Source organism: Triturus cristatus, chromosome 4_1 (assembly GCF_964204655.1).
Source record: "Triturus cristatus chromosome 4_1, aTriCri1.1, whole genome shotgun sequence".
Taxonomy (NCBI): domain Eukaryota; kingdom Metazoa; phylum Chordata; class Amphibia; order Caudata; family Salamandridae; genus Triturus; species Triturus cristatus.
This window is the reverse complement of record NC_140585.1, coordinates 813111486-813138807: the sequence shown is the minus strand read 5'-3', so window position 1 is coordinate 813138807 and position 27322 is coordinate 813111486. Positions and strand designations below refer to the sequence as shown.

General features: G+C 43.7%; 1 protein-coding gene across 1 annotated transcript in view; it reads right to left on the bottom strand.

The window, feature by feature from the left end:
• Positions 1–27322, bottom strand: part of CAND1 (cullin associated and neddylation dissociated 1) — a 346610-nt gene that overhangs the window by 233112 nt on the left and 86176 nt on the right. Inside the window, exons 3-4 of the mRNA XM_085653462.1 lie at positions 15632–15786; positions 614–737 (exon numbers count right to left, since the gene is read on the bottom strand). Of these exons, the coding sequence (XP_085509588.1) occupies positions 614–737; positions 15632–15786 (279 nt within the window). The remainder of the gene's footprint in view (positions 1–613; positions 738–15631; positions 15787–27322) is intronic.

The window sequence follows — 27322 nt, the reverse complement described above, 5'->3', positions numbered from 1 at the left end:
GTCTGAAACTTCAAACACTAGGTAAGTAGTGCGGGTGCATACTAGCTTAGACTGTTTACTACATAACTATGAAAGCATTGGAATGTTTATCCAGCACTGGATAAGAACATTTTCAGTAACGGGCCCTGCTTGGCAAAAACGTACAAGCCAGGGGTGAATAATAGATTGTCAGAAATACTAGCTGGTGCTGACTTCTGCATTAGTTTATGATCAAACTGGTCCTTCAAAAGTTTTCACATCTAAAATACACAAGAACCTCCCATTTTAATGTTTATGTGCAGTTACACTGGGACACTGTATAGACAGACTGCTTTGAGAAACGCGGACCGATTTAAGGTGGTCCAAACTAGATAGGTGTATACAATTCAGAAGGGAATGATTCCAACAAAACATTTTTTTTATTTATTTATTTTATGAAAAAAAGAGGTACTGGTTCATAAACAAGAAATCTGATGCTACAAATTAAACACTATTTTGAATCTGAAGAAAACTCTTGAGATAGAACTGTCCTTCCCGAATGCACCTCTCGACTCCCAGCCATCAAAATATACCAGAGGAAAGGAAAGATAAAATACAGCATTAAAGAACCGATGTTTATCCCGGATGATCTTACCTGCACAACATATCAGCCATAATGTCAAGAGCCTCAAGCTGAACAGACACATCTTCCTGCTTGGCAATAGCACTTGTAAGACGTCCTGTGATCTTCTTGCAAACATTTGCAGCTAATGCAGAGCCTACACCAGACAAATATGAGTAAGTACTTCCTTTACCGGCAGAACAACAAAACAAAGGTTCTCAGAATCCATCCAAAAAATATTAATGTTCAGAACTGCCAGGTAAGAAAGTGAAATCATCACATAAACAAACCAATATTCAATAGCAAGGAAGGAAAGGTTACTCACACATAGCCCTAAATTCTCCTTCAGAGAATTCATTAAAATCATAAGCACTATACAGTCCCACCCATGTACAGGATCCAAATATATACATTACTTTAGAAAAAGAACTTAAAAAAACAAATACAAACAAACCTGATCTATCTGCAGGCTCTCTGACAATTTTAGTTTGCTTTATTTTTGTTAAAAAGACAGTTAGGTTTTAAAATGTGAACAGGGCAATGTAGTCAGACTGAAGACCAGAGAAGCTGGAAATCCCAAACGGTTTCTTTAAGGAATGCAACTGCATCGGTATCCTATCAAGCCATGTCCATGACAATTTCTCTTTTTCCAGGAATTAAGGATCCTGAGCGTAACAAATAATTACTCACTCTTTTCTTCAGAAAGCTGTGAGGGTTGCTTTTGAGGAGCAATAAGGAGGAGAACTTGGATATAAGGCAAGGATCTTTTCCTACTCCTGTATGGGATCTTCTTTATTAGTCATAACAGTTCTTATGCTTATTCATGAATAGTTGTAAGCACATGGCAAGCCTATCCCTTGAAAGGCAGAGAAAGGAAGAGGAACAGACCACTTTGTCCACTTGGTTCTGCTAAGAAGCCTGCCCCACTTAGGCACCAGCTCCAGAGTCAGAATCAAGAGCCTTGTAAACGAAGAAATATGCTACTTACCAGTATGCATCTGTTCTTGGCATGTAGAGCTGCAGAGCCACACACTAGGATAGTAGATCGTCATCTGGTGTTGGGCTCGGATGCTTGCAGGTTGTTGTTGTCTTCGGAAGAAGTCTTTGTGGTCACGAGATAGGTGACTCCTCCCTCCATCGTCAGATTGTTTTTCGCCATGATGGAAAATGATGGAGTTTGTAGAAAAAAGAGAGAGATGTCCATGTGTGATGTCTAAGTAAGACAATGCTGGAACAGATACAGGTCCCGGGGAGGTGGGTGGGCGTGTGTGGCTCTGCAGCTCTACATGCCAAGAACAGATGCATACTTGTAAGTAGCATATTCCGTTTGAGGCATATGAGCTGCAGATCACACACTAGGATAGACTATATAGCAGTATCTCCCCTAGCGGTGGTCGCCTGTATCGGTTGCAGCAGTTTGAAAAAGTTTTAAGGACAGCCTGTCCCACAGAAGCTTGTTGCTTTGCTTGCACGTCAACACAATAGTGTTTAGTGGAGGTGTGTGTTGTAGACCATGTGGCTGCCTTACAAATTTCTTCCAAGGGAATGTTTCCTAAGAATGCCATGGAAGCCCCTATTTTGCGTGTGGAATGCGCTCTAGGGGGAACCGTTAGTGTGCGTTTAGCTTTGTGGTAGCATATTTGGATACATTTAACTATCCACCTAGCTATTCCAGATTTGGAAATGCGGTTGCCTTTATGTGGTGGAGAGAAAGCTACAAACAATTGCTTTGTTTTGCGGAATGATTTGGTTCTATCAATGTAGTAAAGAAGGGCTCTTTTAACGTCTAAGGTATAAAGAGCTCTTTCAGCTACCGAGTCTGGATTTGGGAAGAACACTGGTATCTCTACTGATTGGTTAAGATGGAACTGAGATATGACTTTTGGAAGGAATTTCGGATTTGTCCTAAGAACCACTTTGTTACGGTGCAATTGTAAGAATGGTTCTAGTATGGTTAAAGCCTGGATTTCACTTACCCTTCTGAGGATGTGATAGCGATAAAGAAAGCCACTTTCCATGTGAGGAACTGTAGTTCGCATTTATGCAGAGGTTCAAATGGGGGTCCCATGAGCCTGGTAAGAACAATGTTTAGATTCCACACTGGAGAGGGTGGTAATCTGGGAGGAATAATCCTTTTAAGTCCTTCAATGAAGGCTTTGATCGCAGGTACTCCAAAGAGTGACAAGTGTTGTCGATTTTGTAAGCAGGCTGCTAATGCTGCTAATTGGAAACGTATGGATGAGTATGCCAAATTACATCTTTGCAAGTGTAGTAAGTAGCAAATGATGTCCTGGATGGATGCATCCAGTGGGTTTATATTATTGTTCGTGCAGTAAATGGCAAATCTTTCCCATTTCGCAGCATAGCAAGCTCTAGTGGTAGGTCTTCTGGCCTCTTTTATAATGTTCATGCAGTCTGGCGGCAGGTTGAGGTAACCGAACTCTAGGACTTCAGGAGCCAGATCGCCAGATTCAGTTGACCTGGATCTGGGTGTCGGATTTCTCCATGGTTCTGGGTTAATAAGGACGGGGAGAGACGCAGTTTTTGGTGTGGAACTAGTGAGAGTTCCTGTAATGTTGTGAATCACGGCTGGCGTGCCCATGTGGGAGCTACTAGGATCAGTTTGAGAGACTGTTGCCTGAGCTTGCGTACCACTAATGGAATGAGTGGGAGAGGCGGAAAAGCGTACGCAAATCTGCCTCACCAGTTCATCCATATCGCATTGCCCTTTGACTCCGGATGGGGAAACCTGGCGGCGAAGGTTGGGCATTTTGTGTTTTTGTGTGTGGCGAACAGATCTATGTCTGGTTGGCCCCATTGTTGGAAAAAGGGCAGTAGGACTTGGGGATGTAGTTCCCATTCGTGGATCTGTTGTGTTTGTCGACTTAACAGATCGGCAATTTGATTGTGAACCCCTGGAAGGTGTTCTGCAGGTAGATATATGTTCTGAGGAATGGCCCATCTCCAAATGTTCTGTGCGAGCTGGGACAGCTGGAGAGAATGTGTGCCTCCTTGTTTTTGTATGCAATACATGGCTGTCATGTTGTCTCTCCGGATGAGGACAGTTTTGTTCTGGAGATTTAGTTGGAATGATTTTAGTGCTAGGAACACCGCTAGCAGTTCCAGGTTATTGATATGGAGCACTTTCTGTTGAGTGGTCCATTTGCCCTGAGTGGTGTGTCCGAGGAGAAGGGCTCCCCATCCTGTGAGTGATGCGTCCGTTGTCAGCACTATCTGTGGAAGAGGCTCTAGGAACGGCCGCCCTTTGGACAGGTTTGTTATGTTCCACCATTTCAGAGAGCGATGTGTACGGCTGTCCACCAACACCAGATCTGTGAGTTGTCCGTGAGCCTGGTTCCATCTTGCAAGGGACGCATTTGAAGTCTTGCATAAGGCACAATGAAGATGCATGACGCCATCATGCCTATGAGTTGCATGAACACTTTCTGGAAGAGAGTGTTGTATTTGAAATTTGGTGATAGGGGCTTGTATATTGGCTATCCTGGCTGGGCTGGGATATGCTAGTGCTGTGGAGGTGTTGATGGTGGCTCCTAGATACTGATGTATATGAGAGTGTTGGCGATGAGATTTGGGATAGTTGATTGTGAATTCCAAGTTGTGTAAGATTTGGATGGTGTGGTGAGTGTGTAGAACACATTTGTTGAATGACTTGGCTTTTATTAGCCAGTCGTCTAGATAAGGGAAGACATGAATTTGTTGTCTTCTGAGATGTGCTGCTACTACTGCCAGACATTTCGTGAATACTCTGGGCGCGGTTGTGACCCTGAATGGAAGGACTGTAAACTGGTAGTGTTGTCCGTCCACCACAAACCTTAGATACTTCCTGTGGGCAGGATGTATGGGAATGTGGAAGTAGGCGTCCTTGAGATCTAATGTGGCAAGGAAATCGCCTTGCTGCAGTAGTGGGAGCACTTGTTGAAGAGTGATCATATGGAAATGATCTGAGTTTATATACAGATTAAGGGGTGTGAGGTCGAGTATTGGTCTTAGAGTCCCGTCCTTCTTGGGGATTAGGAAGTAGAGTGAATATACCCCTGTACCCTGATGTTGTAAGGGAACTGGTTCTATTGCGTGTTTTTGAAACAATGAGAGAACCTCTTGTTTGAGGAGCGTAAGATGGTCTGGTGACATGGAACGCTGTCACCAGACCACCAGAACGCTGTTTGGGTGGTATATGTGATATGTGGGATGGGCGGGGTAGTTGTGAGTTCCAGACAGTAACCATACTGGATAATTTGTCTTACCCACTTGTCTGTTGTGATGGAGTTCCAGACAGGTAGGAACTGTTTTAGTCTTCCCCCGACTGGAGTGGAATGGTCTGGGGGGAGTGGAGGAAAGTCACTGTTTTGTGGCAGGGGTGGTACGAGTGTTATTACCTTGACCTCACCCCTTGTTGTTGTTTCCTCTGTATCCGCCTCTAAAATATCCTCTACTGGGGGATGTTTGTGTCGCGGTTTTGAATGTAGAGGAGGTGTCCGCACTCATATTTTTTTTAGGCTCCTCTGTAGAAGGAGCGCCGAAAGGAGCCACGTGGTTGTGGGGACTGTAATGCTCCCATGGATTTAGCAGTCTCGGTGTCCTTCATTTTTTCAAGGGCAATGTCTACTGCTGGCCCAAATAGCTGTTCCTGGTTGAATGGCTGACTAAGTATGGTAGTTTGCACCTCTGGATTAAAGCCTGAAATGCGTAGCCAGGCATGTCGCCTAAGGAGCACACTAGTGTTAATTGCTCTAGAGGCGGTGTCTGCGGCGTCAAGGGCACATTTAATTGACGCATTTGAAATAAGTTTTCCCTCCTGGATAAGGTCATTTGCCTGGGTTTTATATCTGGCAGCTGTTGTAATATATTCTCTAACTAGTCGTAGTGGGCCCTGTCATAGCGTGCTAGTAGGGCTTGAGTTTGGCAATACGCCAATGATTAGCGGCTTGTGCTGCTACTCTTTTGCCAGAGGCTTCTAACAGTTTGGATTCTTTGTAGGGGGGTGGTGTATCTCCTGTGGTTTGGGAGTTGGCGCGTTTCCTAGCATTGGAAACGACCAAAGAATCCAAAGGGAGCTGCCCTTTGATGTAATTAGGATCTTCAGGGGCAGGCCTATATTTCTTTTCTATCCTCGGGTTAAGAACCCTGGCACGGACGGGGTCTTTAAATACCTCGGGGCGTGTTTTATGACTCCCTTAATCATAGGCAGAATTTGGACAGACTTTTGAGATTGTCCAAAAGTATCTAATAGGAAGTCTTCCTTTGATGCGTCGGAGTGCATTGTGACGCCGTGGTAAAGTGCCGCTCTATTTAATAATTGGCCAAACCCCAGGTGATCGTCTGGAGGCGATGGTTTGGAGGGATATGGTGGAAGGTCAGGCATGTCTTGTAGAGGGAATGCCCAATCATCAAGTTGTGAGGTATCTGGATCCGTGAACGGATCATTAGGGTCACCCCCACCCACTAGGTCATCATCATCATCCTGTGGAGGTGGTGTATGTGATGGAGAGGGTATAGGTAAGGGTAGTGTAGGCAGAGGGGGTGGGTTAGAAGGAGGTATAGGCGATGTTGCAGAGTCCTTCCTGTTTACAGTAACTGGGGCAGGTGGTGTGTTCAGTTTCCGTTTTTTACATGGCACCGCGATGACATGTCCAGTCTTTGGGTTAATCTTTTTCTGCCTTGGGTCGATGGGATCTGGATGAAAAAGTTCTTGTTCCTCTGGGACAGTCTTTGGTGCCGATTTTTTCGGTTCGGATTGAGGTTTTGGTTGATCAGTGGAGTTTTTGGCTTTAGGAGGTGTATGAGAGTCCTTAGCCGTTGGTTTTGGTGCCGATGATAGTTTCGGAGCCGAAGTTGAATCTTTAGGCTTGGGAACCTTCGTTGCCGGTTTATCTATTGGCTTTGGTGTTTTCGGGGCCGAAGGCGCCGGAGCCGGTTTCGGTGCCGAGAGGTCTTTTGTCTTCGATGCCGAAGGTGCCGGTTGAACAATGACATGCAGTTTGCTCGGTTCCGAGCTACCAGAAGGCTTAGGTTTCTTCGGAGCCGATCCCAGAGGCGGGGCTTTTGAAGGATGTTTTCGGTCTCGACTGGGGCCAGCAGGCGAAGTCTTGACCAATGCCTTTGGTTTTGGAGGGGTTGGGGCAGGGGCAGTAGTACTCACACGTTGCCCAGGAGTGATGGGGTCGTCTGAGTCGTTTGTTTCAGAGATAATTTGTAGATCCTCGGAATCTTCTTCTGGGACATCGGGGCATTCATCAAAGATGTCCTCTGGTTCCGGAGCTGTTCTCTGTGCCATGATGCGTCGTTGAGCCCTTCGATCTCGAATGGCCTTTTTGGATCGAAAGGCTGCGCAGGCTGGACAGCTGGACTCGTCGTGTTCGGGTGACAGGCACAGGTTGCAGACTTTGTGGTGGTCACTGTGCGGAAATTTTGCTCCACACGGGGGGCATTTTTTGAATGGCGTCCTTTCCATGAGCCGTAGGCCTCACGGCGTGGATAGGCCCAGCGGCCCGCGTCGACGACCGGAATCGAGCCGATGAAATCGATGTCGAGAATGAAGGTGCTTCGATGTTTTGTGGAAGTTTTGTGCTTCGAAAAGCTTGGAATTGAGATTTCCAACCGGAGCGGAAAAGTTGCATCCGAACCCATTGGCGGAAAAAAACAATCTGACGATGGAGTTGATGCCCATGCGCACTGTCGTCCAAGGGAGGAGTCACCTATCTCGTGACCACAAAGACTTCTTCCGAAGACGACAACAACCTGCAAGCATCCGAGCCCAACACCAGATGGCGATCTACTATCCTAGTGTGTGTTCTGCAGCTCATATGCCTCGAACTGAACAGTTATCCACATGACCCTTTTACAGATTTCTGCAATGAATTATTTTTCTTGGTAAAGCATGAGCTACCTTACCCCTTGTACAAGGGCCTACCAGTTAAAGATCTGCAGCATTTTTATAACACAAGAGAATAAAGGGGCCGTTGTTCGGAGTATCCCATAAGGTCAGTACTGAGTTTTCTTGCACTCCTTAATTGGAGGTTGGATGGTTTCCAACATGGCTTTCTTTCTCCGAATTCCGTTTTCTGCATACGAGCCAAAAAAGGTATCTGAAAATGGAAGATTTCAGAATCCTCCATTGTGCTTTATGCTTGAGGTCGCAAAACTAGCTCAAAAGGTGACCTGAACTGCCATGACAACATCCAGGAGCTGCAAGTTCTGAAGAGTCTGCAGTGGTGTCTACTCCAGTTTTCAAAAAGTACCAGTACCAGGGCTTCCATCCCTCCGGGAGGCAGGTTGAATATACAAATGTTGAGGGAGCATACGAGCAAGCAAACAAATTACACAGTCCCGCTATGATACCAGTTTTGGAGACCAAGTCAATATAGTTAGATGTGGAGAAAACATTGGTATGGTCTTCAGACTACTTCCCCCCCAAACTTAAGAAGAACACATTTGTAATTTGCCAGTTGCTACTTTGTATCTTGTGGAAAGACCCTTAGGTTTTCCTTGCAGGGCAATGGAAACCAATGAAGTATACTTTTTCTAAAGCTGTATGTTATTTTGAGGCTTCTAAACATGAACAGAAAGTCAATAAATAAAACTAAAGTATACATAAGTCAAATTAGTATTTATCAAAATAATATATTAGGGCTCTTGAAATCTAAGGTATCAAGATATCTTTCTGCTGCAGTGGGAGGAATCAGGGCAAAGGAGCGCACCAATACGGTCTAATTCATGTTTGTTATTGAGTTTGGAAGAAGGATTACTGAAGTCACAAGGAAAGTGTATTGTGGGAGGGAATACTGTGTACAACTCTAGCTTAAACTAAGACAATGTCACGCTTTCTTTTGGCTGATAGGGTAGTTTCTAGAAAAGCTACCTTCCTTAACATACGCTGCAGGTCAGACTTTCAAAAAGCTTCAACCACAGGGGCTATACATCCTCAGTTTCAACAATACAATATTTTATTTTAAGGTTTAGGAGACACATGGGATGATCAAGAGTTACTTACAGGAAGGATGTCCTCACTAAGGCCATCCAAAATAAATACTGGAATAAAATGCAGCAGAATTAATTGCACAGATCTTCTCTTGCAAAGACATCAAAAGCAAAACCACTTCCAGTTAAGGTGTGCAATCTTTTTGTGAAATGGCAATTTACTCTCTTTAGAATGTTTGTTCAGTGCACAAAGATTTAGGTGTTCTTATTGGAGGTAGTGAAGAGCTAAAGGATCACACTCAAAGGTACACTGCAAGACCGTGCCTACATGAAGGATCAGCAAGTTTTCAGAATAAGAGTTTAAGGTATCGATACAGCCATTGGCATGGATTATAAACAGCGATGAAGATAATGTTTCAGAGAAGAGGAATCTGTGTCAAAAGCAGGGATGTGGAATATTTTTTTTTAATGTACTTGTCCAAGGGACAACATGCTACAGAAATCTACTTGCCCAGCCTATTGCTGAATTCAATTAGATGAGTTTCCAAAGAAAGTGCCTATTATTTGTAGTGGAGACTATGGCACTATTAACTTTACACAGTGACTGACGCCTTTGACTTATTGATTGGGGGAAACAGTATCTGTTATAAATGTACTTAACGTGTATGTACTGGAAAAACACTATTACAATATACATTTTGCACTAAGTATTGGCAAATAAAATACATTGTAGACCCAAGCTGATCTCTACAAAACATCTGAGATCCAGATCTAAGTCAGAGATGGACATAAATGTCATTCTTCAGTATGCCTTAACCAGAGCTAGGTGTTCTTCAGTAGAGCAAATGATAGTTTTTCTAATTCATCAGTGAAGGACAGGAGTCAGAATTCCTTTCTTCTTAGGCAAAGACAGCCAGTGTACCATTAAACTTGGTGAGGAGTCAGTAGGATCTTCAACAAAGCAACATTTGTATTACAGATTCACAAAAAGGATGTCCAAGTCTTCCCATAGGAAACAGCTGATTGAAAGTCTTGGAAGGCTTCAGTAGATTCCAGAACCATTCACCTTAACTCAGTTAGCTAAGTAAAACGGACACATTAACAGATTGTGCAGCAATGAAAGTCTGAAATGACTAAACCTGTGCAAGTAGCTGGTATCAGGGCCAAGGATGTAAAAATCCTTCTCTTGTGAATCTGGTCAGTCCTGGCAGGATTTTTATATCCCATTATACAAACTGCAAGGAATCTTGTTAATGAAAATGCATTGGTATGCTTGTGATGAACTGCTGATTAAATCCTGGTATAACTATGGACAACATATCGTAAGAAATGCCAGCGCTTTCAAAACTGCTGTTGTTGCAGTTGTGAGGTTTCGCCAGCAATAGTTACCACAGTGCAGTGGCATAATTTAACACAAAAATTCCACATGAGGAAGAGCTGCAAAATTAGTGTGCATGGACGACTCAAGTCATTTTTAGTAAGCTCCTAGCAGGAGTGGTCAGAAGTTACCACAACCTTTATTCTTCAGTGAAGGTAGTCTGCCCGGTAAGAAAATACATATCACTTTCTCCAGGTCCAGTATAACCTCGTCAGACATCAGACAAATAACAATAGACATTTTTCCTAATCTACTTTTAAAAGACTCAAAAAGTGATCATGGCTGCAGGGATATCTGACCCAATCACCACTTGCTTACCTGCAGGTTAACAAAAAATTGACCAAGAGTCTGACACTTCTAGAATCAGATACATTATGGTTTAGGCAGGAGCCCAGGAAGAAGCATGAAGAAGGTGGCTGGTCAGAGAAATCTCTAAGCAAAAAAGCTTAAATGATCCTGTGTCCTCAAAACATTCCTCAGCTGTTAAGTGGAGGGTGATTGAGAGGATGCTGGGTCATGCTGTGGGCCTGGATTTGGGGTTGGTAAAGGAGAGACCAGCCATACATGGGCTTGTGAATCGGTTTCACTTTGAGCTTTGCATGTCAGGAGACCGGGTTACTCAGAGAGAATTTTGATACCCTATTGCATATGCAAGACACCACTGGCAGCTTTAAGAAAGAATGGTGTGGTGGAGGGTAAGAAGATAATATGGGGAGACGTAGAGATGGGGAGACGTAGAGATGGGGAGAATTAGGGCAAATTAGAGATGGGGAGAATTAGGGCAAATTAGAGATGGGGAGAATTAGGGCAAATTAGAGATGGGGAGAATTAGGGCAAATTAGAGATGGGGAGAATTAGGGCAAATTAGAGATGGGGAGAATTAGGGCAAATTAGAGATGGGGAGAATTAGGGCAAATTAGAGATGGGGAGAATTAGGGCAAATTAGAGATGGGGAGAATTAGAGATGGGGCGAATTAGGGCAAATTAGGGCGAATTAGAGATGGGGCGAATTAGAGATGGGGCGAATTAGGGCAAATTAGGGCGAATTAGAGATGGGGCGAATTAGAGATGGGGCGAATTAGAGATGGGGCGAATTAGAGATAAAGAACAAGTACAAGAGACTACAGATTTTGCTGTAGAGCCTGTGTACTAAAGTAGAGAGGGTAAATGCAAGGTATTGGGTTCTCCCAGTACAACATATGATCCGGGCATGCCCTGATACACAATCATGTGACACTCATGTCATTAAATCTATGACAAAACCAAAGACACTTCAAAGACATTCACATCACATTTAGTCAAGAGAGGCAGTTTTGAGCAGATCTATAGATGTGTAAGGGATTACATGGTGAGCCACGGGAAGCCAATCAGGACGGAGGGGTTACACAGGAAGCCAGGGATGTCTTGATGGAGTTACACCGGGAGCCTGTGGTAGCGTAAGATTTATAAAGAAAGGCAGTAGTGGGTCAGGGATTCTCAGCTAGAAATGGCTAAGGTGTCCCTAGGAAGCCGTTGATGGCTTTGTGGTTACTGGAGAAGTGTGGGGGATGATTGAGAGGTTAGCCATAGAGTTAGAGAAGGGAGGGGGCATTAAACAGGGAACTAAAAAATAGCAGTAGGCTTTAGATAAGAAAGAGAAGAGTTGGGAGTTGAAGTCCTGAAGGCATGGTGAAGGGGTTACACTAGAACTAGAGATGGGAGAAAGGTTGGGGTTGATTGAGTGCAAGAGACTGGAAAGAGTCAGATGTGGATAGTGATGGTTCAAGAATTTGCTATAGTGCATGAGAAGATAGGTGTGTTAGACGGTGATAGATATAGTGGAGGTGTTAGGCAAGGCACGGGCTATTTTTTCTGCCTTTGTTGTTTTTTTTTACCAAAGCTGGTAGACTATAAAGAACACTACGTAAATGCATCCATTTTGTTTCCTGGCTACTATCTTACTGAATTCCTGTACTGAGCATTGAAATGTTGGTTCTTCCTTTATCAATTGCCTTCAAACTTTAAAATAAATTTTAAAAAACTGGCACCCAAGAGTTTAACTATTATTCTAATACATGGGTAATGTTTAAATATTTCTATATGTCTAACATTTGAATATTGCAGTTCAGATATACTATCCTTTTTTAAAAAGCAGTCAAATACACCATTGCTACACATTCTATTCTGGTCAGCCAGGCCTTAATAAAGTGTAAAAGTATTCACAGTGTGATTATCAGTAGTGGTGGGAGAGGGAGATTTAAGGAATATATGGAGTCCCTTCCCCTTTGACACCTACCCTGAGCCAATATATAAATGACAAAAGGTGTTAGTGATGGGCCATTACAGAGTAGCTTACTGATACTCATTTTTTCAACTTGAAACAAAGCACTTATCAGCATGAGCCTGGCGCACCCCAGTTTGAAGACCTCTGTACTTGATTTCAATTCTTTTAACAGGACCTTCTGCTTGTATTTACCTAATTTATGTGCAATATGTTTTAAGCATAATAGTTTCAGTGCTGTTTGGGGGTTAAAGCCTGAGTGCACTGTGGGGATTTTTAAAGGGCAACCTCATTGCAAGGTGTAGGTGTTCGAGCACATTAAAAGCACTGGGAAGAGAAGCCAAGTCAAAGGACAGACTGTAAGACATACAGAAGTGTTCACAGCCTGAAAGCAAGGCACTTCTAAGCCTTAGTGATGTGAAAGAGCACCTAGGCCTTGTTAACATATCCACTACAAGCAAGAGACTGAGTTGGACACTTCAGACCCATCATGCTCCCTCCACAACTAAAGCAAGTTCTTCAGCGCCATTTTAAAGAAACTCATTTTTATGTGCTGCATCAACGCACTGTTGGGCATTTTACAGTGCTCCATTTCAGGTATGTTTGAAATATACTTAATGCCAAGGCGTTTGCCCTCTGATTGCACACAATACATCATGTTTCTTAAGATGTATCCTAGTTGTAAGATTAGCGATCAAAAGAGGGAACTACATTTCTAATGCTGTCCACTTAACTACAATGTGAGATCTTGGGCAAATCTTCTATTCTACTGGGACTACTTGAAAACACAACACCACCATTTTTAAAACATTATTTAAATGGCTTTCTAACCGAGAACTAAAGATTTTCAGCATATGTCCCTGTGAGGATTGGGAGGCGCCTATATTGACAGCAGCGGTTTGTTGCTGTCCTTCCTCCACACAAGTATGCTCAGCACTGCACTGAAACTCCTACGAAGCCCCTCAATGTGTTGAATACAGGGCATTAATGGAAACTGTACTATCACATAACTGTCTCCAAGCAAACCTGCAAAAGTATGCGCTGTCTTTTCATATTTTCTTTAGCATACCTTTTCTTCATAGATGCTGCCAAAGTACTGCCGAGCAAATCGTTCTCACAAAAACCCCGATTTTCTGCCGATTACACTCACTGTACAAACACAGGCAAGCAGGAAGCACAAGAGGGTAATTGGAAGCATAGTGTTTGCCTCAGACATCAGCTCAGATGTGACGTCCACAGAAAGTAAAAGATAACGGAAATGCCCACTATGAGAAGACTTGTGTGGACTCCAAGAGGCCCAGGGAGCAAAATGCCAGAGACATGCCCAACTGGCAGACTTTGATGATTCTACAAGGCCCAGAGGGCGCAAGGCCAAGAGACAAGGCCCAAGGAAATGCACCAGGAGGCAGCACAGCAAAGGTAATCTGGCAGGAAACCGATCGGCACAACTGAGAGGGCCTCCATTACTCTCCTCTCCGCTCTCCAGTCTTTTACTTGGCAGTCTGATGGGAGCTGTGCTATCCTGCTCCATGACGTGTGATTTAAAGTCTGCTGAAAAAGCCGCCTGACTTTGATTTCAACATTCTCAATTTCTCAAATAACTGCAGCCTCGAGCCCGTCCAGATAGTGACTACAGCCAGTGGATTTTAGCGAATCATAGGCCTTTAAACATTTTAGTTATTGAAGGTATCTGCTTCGGATTTCTTGATTAGCTGTTAGCCGGTGGAAGTAGCAGTTCTGTCCCTATTTTAACTATTATCATGTCTGCTTGTCTTTTGGACAAAACAGACATTAAAACATATTGCCCTTTTAATAAATCTAGATGTCTTGTGCGTCGGGCGATACAAATTCCTAATTCCTGGTCAAAAGCATATAGGTCCACATGTATCAAGATTTGGAATAGCAATTACCCAATTGTGATTTTCAGCTAATCTCAATTCGGTACTCACTATTCCAAATGTACGAAACTCCAAGAGTTTCATTTAGCTATTCGTAGGGGCTCGCAAATCGACCTACCTTATTGTTATTATTGAGGTAGGTCGCAATTTGAGACCCCCTAGGAATCGCTAGACTCACGGGGATGGTGGCCTACTGGGGTCAGCAGACCACCATGTCCATAAAAGCTTGTAAATAAAGCAGGCTTTTTTTTTCCCCAAGTACAGTCCATGTTACTTAAAGGAAAACTGGTTGCATTTAAAAACCAAAAATGAAAAGTTTTCTTTTCATTTTTTAAGAACAGGCAGTGGTCCTTGAGAACAATGCCTTCTCTTAAAAATATGTTTTCACCACCATTCCCAAAGGGGAAGCATTTGCGAATGGGTTACCACAAACTTGAAGTTTGTGGTAAATGCAAATGTTTTGCAACCGCATTCACAGTCACAAAACATTCATATATACAGTTAAGATTCGGCATTTGGAAGGGATACCCTGAACACATCCCTTCCAAATGCCAAATCGCAAACCAATTTTGTGATTCGGTAACAGGTTAACGAATAGCAAAATAGGGCTTGTTGCATGTGAAAAGCATTTTTTGCGTTCGCAAATGGTCCAATTCTGATAATCGGTCCGGTTGTGAACGCAAACAATGTCTGATCCATGTGGCCCTTAGATATAATCTATATAAATCCAGGAGAGAGCGAGGAAGTTATGGGAAACGACCCTATCCCCAGTTCAAATATATGCAAAACAATGTGGACAAACCCACTGTGAAGGAAGTAGGCAGGACTCACCGTTATGATGAACAGTGCCAGGAAACCATTAGGTTATGTTAAAAGACCCCTCACACACCAACCTGGTTGGTGTCATTGGGATCCCAACCAGGTGGCCAAATGCCCCGCGGTTGTGCTGCGACGCCTGATTACAGCGGAGCTGGTGTGGTGTACTTATGTGAAGTGGTGTAGTGAGGATTAAAAGTATCTCTGGGAAACCTTGCCTAAAGTGTTCATTAGTGGCGGCCCAGGACACCGTTAAAATCAAATAGCGCAACTACTAGAGTGAGTTTACTCTTAGTTGTCTAAAAAGTGGTCTGCATGGCACAAACTGTTGTCACTGCTGTTTGGTATCACTGCCTGCCTAGAGAGTCGATCTTTGTGCATTTCTTATCATGTGTAGTCACTAACAAACAAAGGACCCTCATATAATGAGCAACAAATTAAAAAAGTAATTAAACTTTTGATCAGTGGGTTTTTCCCTGACCTACTACATTATGCCTACCATTGAAAGTAGCATAACATAGTTCGCTACGGGTTTACTAAAAGACTTTTATTCAGGTGCCGTCTTCAAGCAAAATGTGAGCGACAGGTTTTCTTCAACATTCAGTCAAATTAGAAACTGTTACTCCATGTGAATGAGCACTCAACTGCCGTACACCAAGAAAATGGTGCACTTTATTCCCAGCTGTGGTTTTAAAAATTTAGGTTATGTAAATAATATGAAAACTTCAAATAAAGAACACAACCTTATCAATAGTACTTACCGCTGGAAGCTGGAGGGAGTTCTCCAATCACTGTTTTGAGGCCGATGCTTGAAATATCTCGCAGCTGTTCTTTATCGGAGAGCATGTTCGTACACAGAGTATCTACTATTGTCTCTACTTGGTACTCCTTCACCTTACTTACCAAAGGGCCAAGACTAGGAGGGAAAAAAATATATATATATAGATCTGACCAAAGGCTAATACATTACAAAAGTATTCAGTTAAAGTCAGGAGAAAAAAATATTTTGAATAACATAACTTCCTTGTTCTCTTAGTACATGCTAACACAATGTAGAACAGGCAATTTGTTTTGGCCTTCAACTATTTTAGGCCAATTTTATAAAAGAAAATGTTCTTTGAGTATTAGCTACATACATTTAATATTGTTGCGATACTTATTGCTAATGTGCAATAGGCACTTGAATAAATTGCGCCCTATGTTTCCCGAGGTGGTCCAGCTTGCCAATTAAATTTTGCCCTGCTTGTACTGGAGCAGGTTTTTATCAATGCTACCTTTACCACAGTGAAATTAACTTTTGGCATGCGAGGGGGAACGCACAATATAGACACGTTCCCACAGTCTAGCTGATGTACGTAAATATTCTGTATTTGCATACAAGGCAAAAGCATGTTTTCTGCATGTAAATGGATGGGGTAGGAGTTTACCTCCACCATCTTAATCAGTCATATCTTCAAGATAAGAAAAATATTACTCACCCAGTAGGCATCTATTTATTGCATGTAGTGCTGTAAATTCACATGCTTAGCACAAGTCCGACATCTAGTGTTAGGCTCAGAAGTGAGCAAGTTGCTTTTATTTGAAGATGTCTTTAGAGTCACAAGGTATGGAGACTTCTCCTCTTGCTTGCAATGTGCATCGTCCACAACTTCATTGTAGATTGTTTTCCACATGGTGATTCAGGATGGAGTGTGAGGATCATGTATCCTAGTGAGATGACCATGCAAGATAATGCAATGCATATATATTTGTAATTCAAGTCTACACAGGTATCCGGGAAATAGGATGTGTACATGTGAATCTACAGCACTACATGCCATAAACAAATGCTTAGTAGGTAAGTAACATTTTCCGTTTGAGACACATGTGGCTGTAGATACACATGATTAGCATACACTGAAGCAGTTCTCATCCATATGCGGTGGCTAACCTGTGTGGGTAGCAGTTGTTTCAAATAACGTTCTTAGAACTGCTTGACTCAAATTCGCTCTACACAGTAATGTTTTGGAAATGTATGCAGTGTGGTCCATGTGGCTGCCCCACATACGTCAGCCATGGGTATATTCCCTGAAAAAGCCACAGAAGATCCCTTTTTGCTAGTGAAGGGAGCTTTTGGAGGGATAGGTAGATTTTGTTTGGCTTTAGCATAACAAGTTTGGATACATAGCATAACAAGTTTGGATATATTTTACAATTCAACGTGAACTACCCAATTTTGAAACGGCTTTTCCTTTGTGTGGTTTACAGAGCGCAACAACGAGTTGTATATTTCTAAACATTGTGTTCTGTCAATATAGCACACAGGAGCTCTTTTGAAATTGAGCGTTTGTAAAGCTCTTTGTGCAACTGAGTCAGGTTATGGAAAGAACACTGGTAACTTAGGTCTCGTTACCTCACGGAAAGACGGAGTAATGTTACTCAGTCTTTCCGTGAGGTAACGAGACCTTCTGATCAGCGTTCACAGCACATTGCGCAACTAGGCCCTTATCAAGGTGGCCCATGCGCTATACTGTGTCTACTTCTATTTTTACCTACTGTTTGGATACTGTCAAGAGCGCCAACCTTGCCCTGAAGAAGTTCATTGTATGAACGAAACGCGTTGGCTGGCTAAAAAATTTTTTGTCTTGGAAAATAAAAGAAACTTATCACCTACTTATTTGTTTCTTTGATTGTCAGTGACGTTTCATTAAGCAGTGCACCACTCCACCAAACTATTCCCCTAGCCATCCGAAAATGCTTTCATTACAGGAATTGTAAATGTAGAGGTGTGTTCTCTATTTTGCAGATATGCTGTTACTGCTGCTAGATGTAACCTTAAGGAAGTGAATGCTAATCTAGAAGTATGTAAGTGAAGTAAATAGCAGACAATGTCTTGAGGTTTAGCTGTAAAGGGGTAAATTTGTTTTAAACGCAATAATGAACGAAACGTTTCCACTGTGCCACATAGCAGGCCCTAGTAGTGGGACCTCTTGCTTCTTTAAGAATATCCATACACTGTTCAGGTAGCTTTAAGTATCCAAATTCTAAGACCACAGGAGCCAGACTGCAAGATTAAGAGATCATGGGTTGGGATGCTTTACGGCTCCCTGGTGTTATCAGAAGAGTTTGCCAGTTAGGAAGTACTTGGTGTGGGACTACGGAGAGTTCCAGTAGTATGAAAAACCATGGTTGCCTTGCCCATGTGCAAGCCACTAGGATGAGGACTAGAGATGTCTGCCGAAGTTTGCGAATTACAAAAGAAAGCAGTGGGAGAAGTGCAAAAGTATAGACAAATATCCCTAACCTGCGCATCCATAGTGCATTGCCCTTGGGGTGTGGGAACTTGGATGCAAAAATAGGGCATTAAGCGTTTTGTGATGTGGCGAAGAGATCTATGTCACCTCATTGTTTGAAGAATGGGAGGAGTAATTGTGGGTAGAGTTCCCATTCATGGACTTGTTGACACATCCAGCTGAGATCTGCAAAGTTGTTCTCCACTCCTGGTATGTACTCTGCTAATATGTGAATGGTGTGTTGACGAGGCCATTTCCAAATGGTCTGGGATAGATGAGATAGTTGAGGTGACATAGTGCCCCCCTGCTTTTGCAGAAAGCACATGGTAGTCACGTTGTCTGTTTTGATGAGAACCACCTTGCCAATAAGGTGAGGAAGAAAATCTTTAATCGCTAGCAGCTCTTGGTGATTGATATGGAGATGGGTTTGACTGGGTGTTCAGGGACCCATCCAGTTGCCTTTTAGGAGATTGTTGGTATTCCATCACTGTAGAGTGGCAAGCTTGACAGCGGTGCGGCACTAGATATTCCTGTTGACCCTCCACTGGAGTCCATTGATGCGCTAGGCATTCCTTCAAACAGCACATATAGAGAGTCTGGGATGAGGTGATATGGTTATGCATGATGCCATGGTGCCTAGCAGATGCATTACTGTTTACTGTGATCTGCAGAGGAGCTTGAAATTGTGGAATTAGTGTTTGTAAGCATTTGGGTACGCTGTCTGAGTTGAGGATGGCTCAGAGGTAAGGTTGTATTTAAAGAGTGAAAATTGAATACACTGACTGTGAAACATAGTCGATGAAGTAAGTTTATGGTAGTTTGAGTGTGTTGAAAACAGCTCTGATGGTTTGTTCTTTTGATGAGCTAGTCGTCCAGATACAGGAGGACACAAATGTTTTGTCTGTGTAGATGAGCTGCTTCTACTACTGCCAGGCGTTTGGTGAACCGCCCTGGGAGTTGTAGTGCTCCCAAACTGAAGTACTTTGAATTGAAAGTGTGTTCTGTTTAGTACATATCTGAGGTACTGTTGATGTGCTTGGTGAATTGGAATGTGGAATCAGGCGGCCTTTAGGTCTAATGCAGCCATGAAGTCACCTTGTTGTAGTAGTAGAATGATATGAGTGACCATATAGAAGTGCTCTGAGAGAATGTACCAGTTTAGGGAACCGAGGTCTAGGATTGGCCTTAGGGACCCGGCCTTCTTGTGAATGAGGAAATACAGTGAGTAAACTCCTGTACCTTGTTGGTGTAGGGGCACAGGCTCTATTGCTCCCTTTTATAGTAGAGCTATTACTTTCACTTTGAGCAGTTATAGATGGTCTGTTGGCAGTCTGTAATGTGTGGGGTGGAATGTTTGGAAGTGTTGAAGTGAGCTCCAGGCAATAACCAGGTTGGATAATATCCAACACCCACTGGTCGAAGGTGATATTCCACCATGCGGGAAAGTACTGGTGGAATTTTCTCCCGACAGGTGTATTAAGATTGGGGGTTAGCTGATGGTTTATTGAGACCGTAGCTACCTCGGGCTTGGGAATCATTTCCTATGTGGGATCCTTCATAAAATCCTCTCGGGGTGGGGAGGACACTGATATGAGGTGCAGGTGTTTGCAGATGTACATTGTGCTGCTCCACGATAAGGGGAGCAACACACATTACCTCTTTGCATCGATGTTTGCAACCTCCCCATAGATTCGCCCATTTCATTGTCCTTCCTAATTTTCTCAAGTAAAGTGTCTACTTGAGGGCGAAAGAGCATCCCCATCAAAACAAAGTGCGGGATTTTTTTGCACTTCTGGCTTGAAGCCTGAAACTTTGAGCCAGGCATGTCTTCCTATGAAGACACTGGTTTTTATGCCCCAATCGTAAAGGGAAAGGAGACCAAAGAAGTTGGCTTTCCTCCAATGGCTGGCTGATTGTGCAGCTACACTCGTCCCAATTTGCGGAAGATCTTTTACTGATGCAACAAGCTCCTCCCCCACACTGTTTATATATAAAGAAAACAGGAAGGGGGCCAGGAGGCAACCCTGTCTCACCCCTCTCCACGCTGAAGGTTTCGGTGCATTGTCTGCTTACACCAAATCTTACCTTGGCTCTGCACCCAGTGTATAGGTCTCTTAGAAAACCAATAATTGGCGTTTCCACCCCCATATCTTCCAGTTTTAACCATAGTTGGTCGTGTATCACTCAATCTAAAGCCAATGAAAGATTGACAAAGGCCAAGTAGATCTGCCCCTTTTTGATTTTAACATATTTGCTGATAAGCAGGCTTAAATTGAGACTCTGCTCAACTGTCCCAATCCCAGGACGAAAGCCGTATTGTAGATCTGACAGTTTAATATGCAGTTACGCTCAGTGTTGTAATCTATCAAAGATGATCTGTCCCGCTACCTTTACTAGGGAGTCAATTAAGGAGATTGGCCTATAGCATGCTGGATTTAAATGGTCTCCTTTTTAGGTCTCGCGCCTAGCGTTGCAGTGCACAACACTGCTCACGCAGCGCAAGACCTCATGTAGGGGGTTCTGAAAGCTAACCACACGCTTGTGTGTGTGGTTTTGCTTTCGCGGACTGCCATTGGGTTTAGCGTTTTTTTTTCCAAATAAGGCACGCAATTGGGTAAAGGCGGGCGCATGTCCCGCCTTTGCTCCGCCCATTCCCAACAGTGTCTATTACGCGCAGCAGCGCACGTTCGTCTCGCTGCCGCGCTCCCTCGCCCCGCTCCTCTGTGGTGCGCGTGCAACACTAGTTTCAATTCCCGCCCGCCCCTCTGTGTTTAGACTTCTAGTGCACAGCGCTCCCTTTCATCCCCAACCAACGTAGGTATAGTCGACTATATACATTATGCAATTGGAGGGGGGGCGTTGTTCTACAGTCCTTTGCTGAGGGATGTGCTCCACTCTACCAGTGCCCTGCACCTGAAATCACATGCTAGGGGAGGGTTGTGGTGGGAGCGTGGTTAGTTGCAGTTAATCAGAAGGTTTTTTTTCCCCGATGACTTTTACATATATTCAGTTTATCGCTCTATGAAAGACGAACCAATGAGTCATTGCCCTTTGGATCATTCTGCAGCCGGTGCTTTACCCCCTAAGTGATATTATCACTATTGAGCCCAGACACACACAGATCTCTGCAGCAGGTGCATTACCTCTCTGACCTATGTTTTGTTTTACCAGATATCTGGCCTGCATTTACTCCCCTGAGGTATTCAGCTCGGCTGTTACCCTGTGACTAGCTGTTTGTACATGGATCTATACAATAGATGCATTAACCCACCGAGCTATCTTAATGGGTTTAACACCTAGACCATCAGGGTGCATGCGAAACAGGCCTCTGCTCTGCTCCAGACTTGTAAACTACGATGCAACGTTACAACAAGCACGCGGAGCGCGCCCTAATCTCTCGTAGCTCTGTTCTTCCCCGTTTAGATGGTGTGAAATGTCCACCTCCCACAGGCACGCAACGCCCATTGGTCTCAAAGGGCATCCCGGGCACACACACAGCCACACCCGAGTACTTCACAGGTCTTTAAAAGACCATTTGCTTTGTGGTTTTTCACCCCTTCTTAGAACCCCTGCATATTGCTGAAAGAGTTAGCCCCCTCCCAATATTTTCTCAGACCCCCCCTCAACCCCACCCCGCGAAATTTGACTCTAGTTGCGCCTCTGACCTCCCACGCCGAGGGAGGCTGGACGCGGCAGATATCAATCACACGGGGCATATTTACACAAGAATAGCCTTTTCGAATTTCCTGGCAGTGTTTACTTTGGACATAGGCCGCCAAGAAGCTCTGCTTTCTATCAACACCCAGCAGTATTCCACTATAATGCCCACACTTGAAAAAATATGCTGTCTTGCAAACACACCGGAAATACTAATAGTACCAGAAGGCAGGGGCGGACTGGCCAGTGAAATCTGGAAATGTACCGGCTCGTGAGAATGGGGCCTCTACATAGGCCGGGTGGATGGCAAGCACAAGGACTTTTCAGGGACAACTGTGCGCTTTGTAAATTGACGTCCAGGTCAGTACTACGTCAGGCCAGTGTCAGTGAAAGCGGCCGATTGGGCTAGGACAGAGTCAGTAATACATAAGACACACTTATATTGTCTGAAAGGCGGGTACGGCTGGGAGTAATATCTGTGTGTGACAGAGTGCGACATTTTGAAATGCCATTAAGGCTGAGAAAGAGCCACTCACCCAACCAACAGACCACTCCCCAAGACTTCACAGAGATAGTCACGTGAGAAACAGACCAGTATCTTTAACAAGCATTGGCATAGCCAATAGGTCTTGATTTTGGGACCTTTTAAGTATTTTTTAAACAACCACTTACCGAGGATTTAATAAGTCCAACAATACATTGTTCGAATGTGATTGCACCCCTCATTGAGCTCCACTCTGCTGGTGACCCCACTTCCAATACCCTCCTCCTATCTAGAAAGGATAGGGGGTTTTGTAAACCTTTTAGTCAAGCTTAAAAATTACTGTGATCACAAGCGCCTTGAAATAAATATTTTAAAAATAAAATACATGGCCCTAAACCCCCACAGGTCCTTTAAGGGTAACATGTATTAGGCACCACATAACTTGAAAAAATAGAGAGCTTCGGCTACTTGGGCATAAGGGTGCATAGCAGATCGTCATGGGGATCACAAATATAGAAGTGTTGATCTATTCTGCAACTGTATCAACGAGAGATGTGTAGTTCCTACAGGATGGGAAGTCGAAGGGGAATAAAGTATTCCATACCCAGACTTTAACCTAGTGAATGTAGGTGCACAAGGGAAGGGAATCCCTTAAGGGTGGAACTGAAACCCTCACACACCCAGCAAGCTAGGTGTCATGCTTCATCATCTGGGTTTTGCTCCTCGTCGGGTCGGCGGTGCAATACCCGACGGGCACCCAAACAGGGGCTCTTTGTCGGAGATCTTTTGTTCCCTGCCGTATGGTGCATGCGTGTGAGGGCCCGGGAGTGTAGATGTAAGTGACTTAAAAAGGTTGGTTAATCTGAAATATAATTTTATTGGCTCAGTCAACCACCTAATTAAAAGGGGGGTGAGTGGCGTAAAAGCTATATATGCTCACAAAGGAGGAGTGGCTAGCTACGCTCTACTCTTCTGGTCAACATGTTTCGCGCCCAGTCAGTCAGAGGGATCTCATGGCGCTTCGTCAGGACCTATAATACTAAAGTGAAATGTGCTCAAAAACTATCTACAGTGTGGTGTGAAAAACAAGGGTGAAACCTAATATGTTAGTCAACCCTTAATAGGTGCCCCTACCTTATGTATTGTTTTAAAAAAGGGGGTCACCTAGGGAAAGAAAAATTGGAAGAGATATGAACCAAAAAGCCACCCTTGGCATCTGTAAAACATTATAACACAAAAGTTAGTCAATCACCACTAGTCTAGTAAAGCAGTGATCCATTTAATATACTCCAGACTGTAAATTGTACTGGACTACTACCTGGTTATTGATCAATTAACCAATACATGACGTAAGACAAGGTAGGACAAGGTAAAAACGGTTAAAACAAGCAGTATAGCAAGGCTCTGGTTGGAAGCACAACCATTGTTTCAATTGTAGAAAATAAATCATGGTTACGCATGGACTCACCATTTCACATTATAAAAAGCTCATCATCAGGTGCATGGCGCGTCAACAGGGGGAGAAACACATTCGTTCCCTATGGTATAATGGTATTGTAGAGAAAAGAAGTAGAGGCATAGGAAGATATGACATCAACAAAGTCACAAGAGAGAGATCTCCATCTCTGGTGTCTCATAAACATATTATTTGAGCGTGTAACACCTCTCGTGTGCTATGATACTCTGATCTATAACGTGGTCAACCAGGTGCAGCTAACCGGAGGTGGGGCAAAGATGTGCATGTCCCGATTGGTTCATTAAAAAAGGCTATGATCTATTGTAGTGAGTACAAGTAGAAGATTCTGACTCAGTGTGTGCCCGAATTAGTCTTTGCATTCCTTAGCGTAATGACCCTGTGCAATTGTGCGTGTTGAAGGAGTCGCGCCCACAGAGTGGAGAAGTCCCGCTCATGGATCCGTAATGACCCTGATAATGACCAGTACAAGGTCCTATGAGAAAGAACAGCTCAACGGAAATGCATGTGAGCAATCCAAATGTGTCCCGGTGATGGACAGAGATCCGAAAAAGGTGCGGATATACTAAACGTGTCTGGAGTGCCCCAATGAGTCTCTGGTGTTTGGAACCACCCCTCCGAATTGATCATCGAGACACCCATGGTGTACTTACTATGCAAACTTCCCCTGGAGGTGAGTAAACCTGCCCGCGTCGCCGAACGCGGAAGCTGGACAGTGGGTCGGTGACGCTGTTATTTATTCAAACCAGGATTGGTTGGGAGCATGACACGTGTGATGATATCACGTCTAACGGACCAATCACTGACTTGGTAAATATTCTGATTGGCCAGTGGTTGGAACTGTGTGACGTTGATACGTCTGTAGCAATAAAAAGTAAAGTAAATGAGTGTATATCATGCCGGGATGGAAAAGGTCGTTTATCATGGGCGCCATTTTGTAATGGGCAAAATGTGTTACATACTACGTAGAAGGACTTAAATAATTGCCCATTGAGCGAAATAATATCGACAGGGGCTAGTCACGAGAGTATGCTGTAGTGATGAATGTCGCCCAGATAAGAACCCCATAGATAATGTCTTTTGTAGGTGGTTCTTACCCAATCTTAGTTAGTAAGGTGACCCAAACCGGGGGCCATGATGTAATGGTGTGGGTCTATAATGCAAGGAAGGCTGATAAACGGGTTTATGGCTCTATTGCTGTAAGGAGCAAAGTAAAAAATAGTGCTGCACGCATCCATCTGTGCTATGGTAGCTGAATCTCAGGCTCATGGTAGGTCGTACAGAGGTAGGTCAACGTTAAGGACCAAGTATCAGTAGGAACATCAGGTGGTACATGTGCTATCCTGCCATCTCAACATTCTCGCCAGTAAAGAGTCCTATCGATTAGATATCGTTGACCAAGGTATGTCATCGTTGAGGCCAAGTCTATCCAACGAGAGGCGATGTACCCAGCGTTGTTCTAGCCTAAACAAGGAATGTTGAGACATTCCAGGCTGGCTTTCAAGGACAATCCAATGTAGATCAGCCGGGCTGTGTTTACATGCAAGGTAATGACTGTAAAGTTTCGTGTTGGCTTTACCACATCTAATGTTGCTTTTATGTTCGGTGATGCGTGTTTTCACAGCTCGTGTCGTCATCCCTATATAGTGGAGATCGCATGGGCAAGTTAGTAAATAGATACAGTTAGTGGAATTACAATTTGTATGTCTTTTGAGGACCCATTCGAACGTGGCAGTGAGGCGAATAGATTTTGCCACAATGGTTTGTCCGCAGCAAGAGCATCCTCCGCAGGTGTAATGACCCTGTACAGGGGGAAGATTCCAGAGGGTGTTATGTGCTGAAGTTATTTGTTTCTTTGGTCTCGTGTGTATCAAGGTGTCCTTCAGATTGTTGGTCCTTTTGAAAGCGAAACGTGGTGGGGGAATCATAAGTGTACCTGCGGATAGTATTCCCCAATGTTTCTTTATCACTTTAAGGTTGTTGGACTCTGGTGTGAAGGATGTTACACAAGTAATGATTTCTCTGGTGTCTTTTGTTCTCACTTCCAAAAGTGCCTCGCGGTTGTTATTTCTGGCCCTCTTCATGGAGTTGTAAATCACTCGGGGAGGGTAGCCTCTTTGAGTCAAATTCCCTGAGAGAATGTTGGCCTCAATTTTGTAGTCTGTGACAGAACTACAATTTCTCCTAAGTCGAAGGAATTGGCCAAAAGGCAAGTTATCGCGTAGGGCTTTAGGGTGGTGACTGTTGTAGAGGAGTAAACTGTTCTTATCAGTGGGTTTTCTGTAGAGAGTAGTACTTAACCCTGTGGGTGTCAATCTGATGTTTAAATCTAGGAAAGGGATATCTGAGTCAGAGATATGACTTGTGAATTTCAAAAACTGATTTTTAGTATTGATCCATTCACAGAATTCGTTACAGGTTGTTAAATCCCCTTTCCATAGGATCATGACATCGTCGATGTATCTTTTCCACAGGGTTAGGTTCGGCCCAAAGGGATTATCCACGTTCATTATCACTGCCTCTTCAAAAGCTGCCATATACAGGCAGGCCACACTGGGGGCGAAGGTACTCCCCATCGAAGTACCTTGGGACTGATGGTAAAGGTTGTCTTTAAATGCAAAATAGTTCTCAGTTAGAGCTAATGTTGCCAGATCCATGATAAATGTTATGGGAGTAGGAGATATCCATTCCCTTTTCTGTAGGGCCGCCTCTATCACCGTCAGAGTAGCTTGTTGCGGAATGTTGGTGTAGAGAGCCTCTACATCAAGGGTCACTAGGAAGTCAACATTTTCGGTATTCTGTATTCCCTCAATCATATTCAAAATGTCAGTTGTGTCCCTGACGTAGGAAGGTGTCTCTTTTACCAAGGGTTGTAGGAAGTAATCACAGAATTTAGATAAAGGTTCCAGGAGGGAACCAATACCAGAGACAATCGGTCTGCCAGGGACAGGGGTGATGCCTTTATGTACCTTAGGTAATGTATAGAAATAAGGTACGACAGGTTTGGTAGTGATAAGAAAGTCTGCTTCTTTTTTCGTGATCCAGCCATTTGCTTCGGCCTCCAAGACCTTACTAGCTATTGTTAAACTTAATCTCGGCGTGGGATCAGTGTCAATGGGTGTATAATATTTTCTATCCCCAAGTTGTCGTAAGCATTCTGTTTCATAATCACTAGTAGACTGGATAACTGTCGCCCCTCCCTTATCAGCCTGTTTGATGGTAATAGTGGTATCAGCTGCTAGTAACCTGGCCGTTTCCCTTTCTTTGCAAGTAAAGTTGTTGTACACAGTATTTCTGCTCTGTATTTTATCCAGGTCTTTTAGTACAGCCTTCTCGAAGGTAAGGACCTCCGAGGGAATCATGCTGTTTGACGGGGTAAAGGTGGAAGCCTTATGTAGGCCAGTGTCACTGGGTTCAGTAGCAGGTTCGTCATGAAAGAATGCTTTGAGGCGTATTTTTCGAAAGAAATTCTGGACCTCGCAGATCAATTCGAATTTATCTACTCTAGGAGTAGGTACGAAGCCCAGACCTTTCTTTATTACATCCTCCTCTGTGTTGCTAAGGG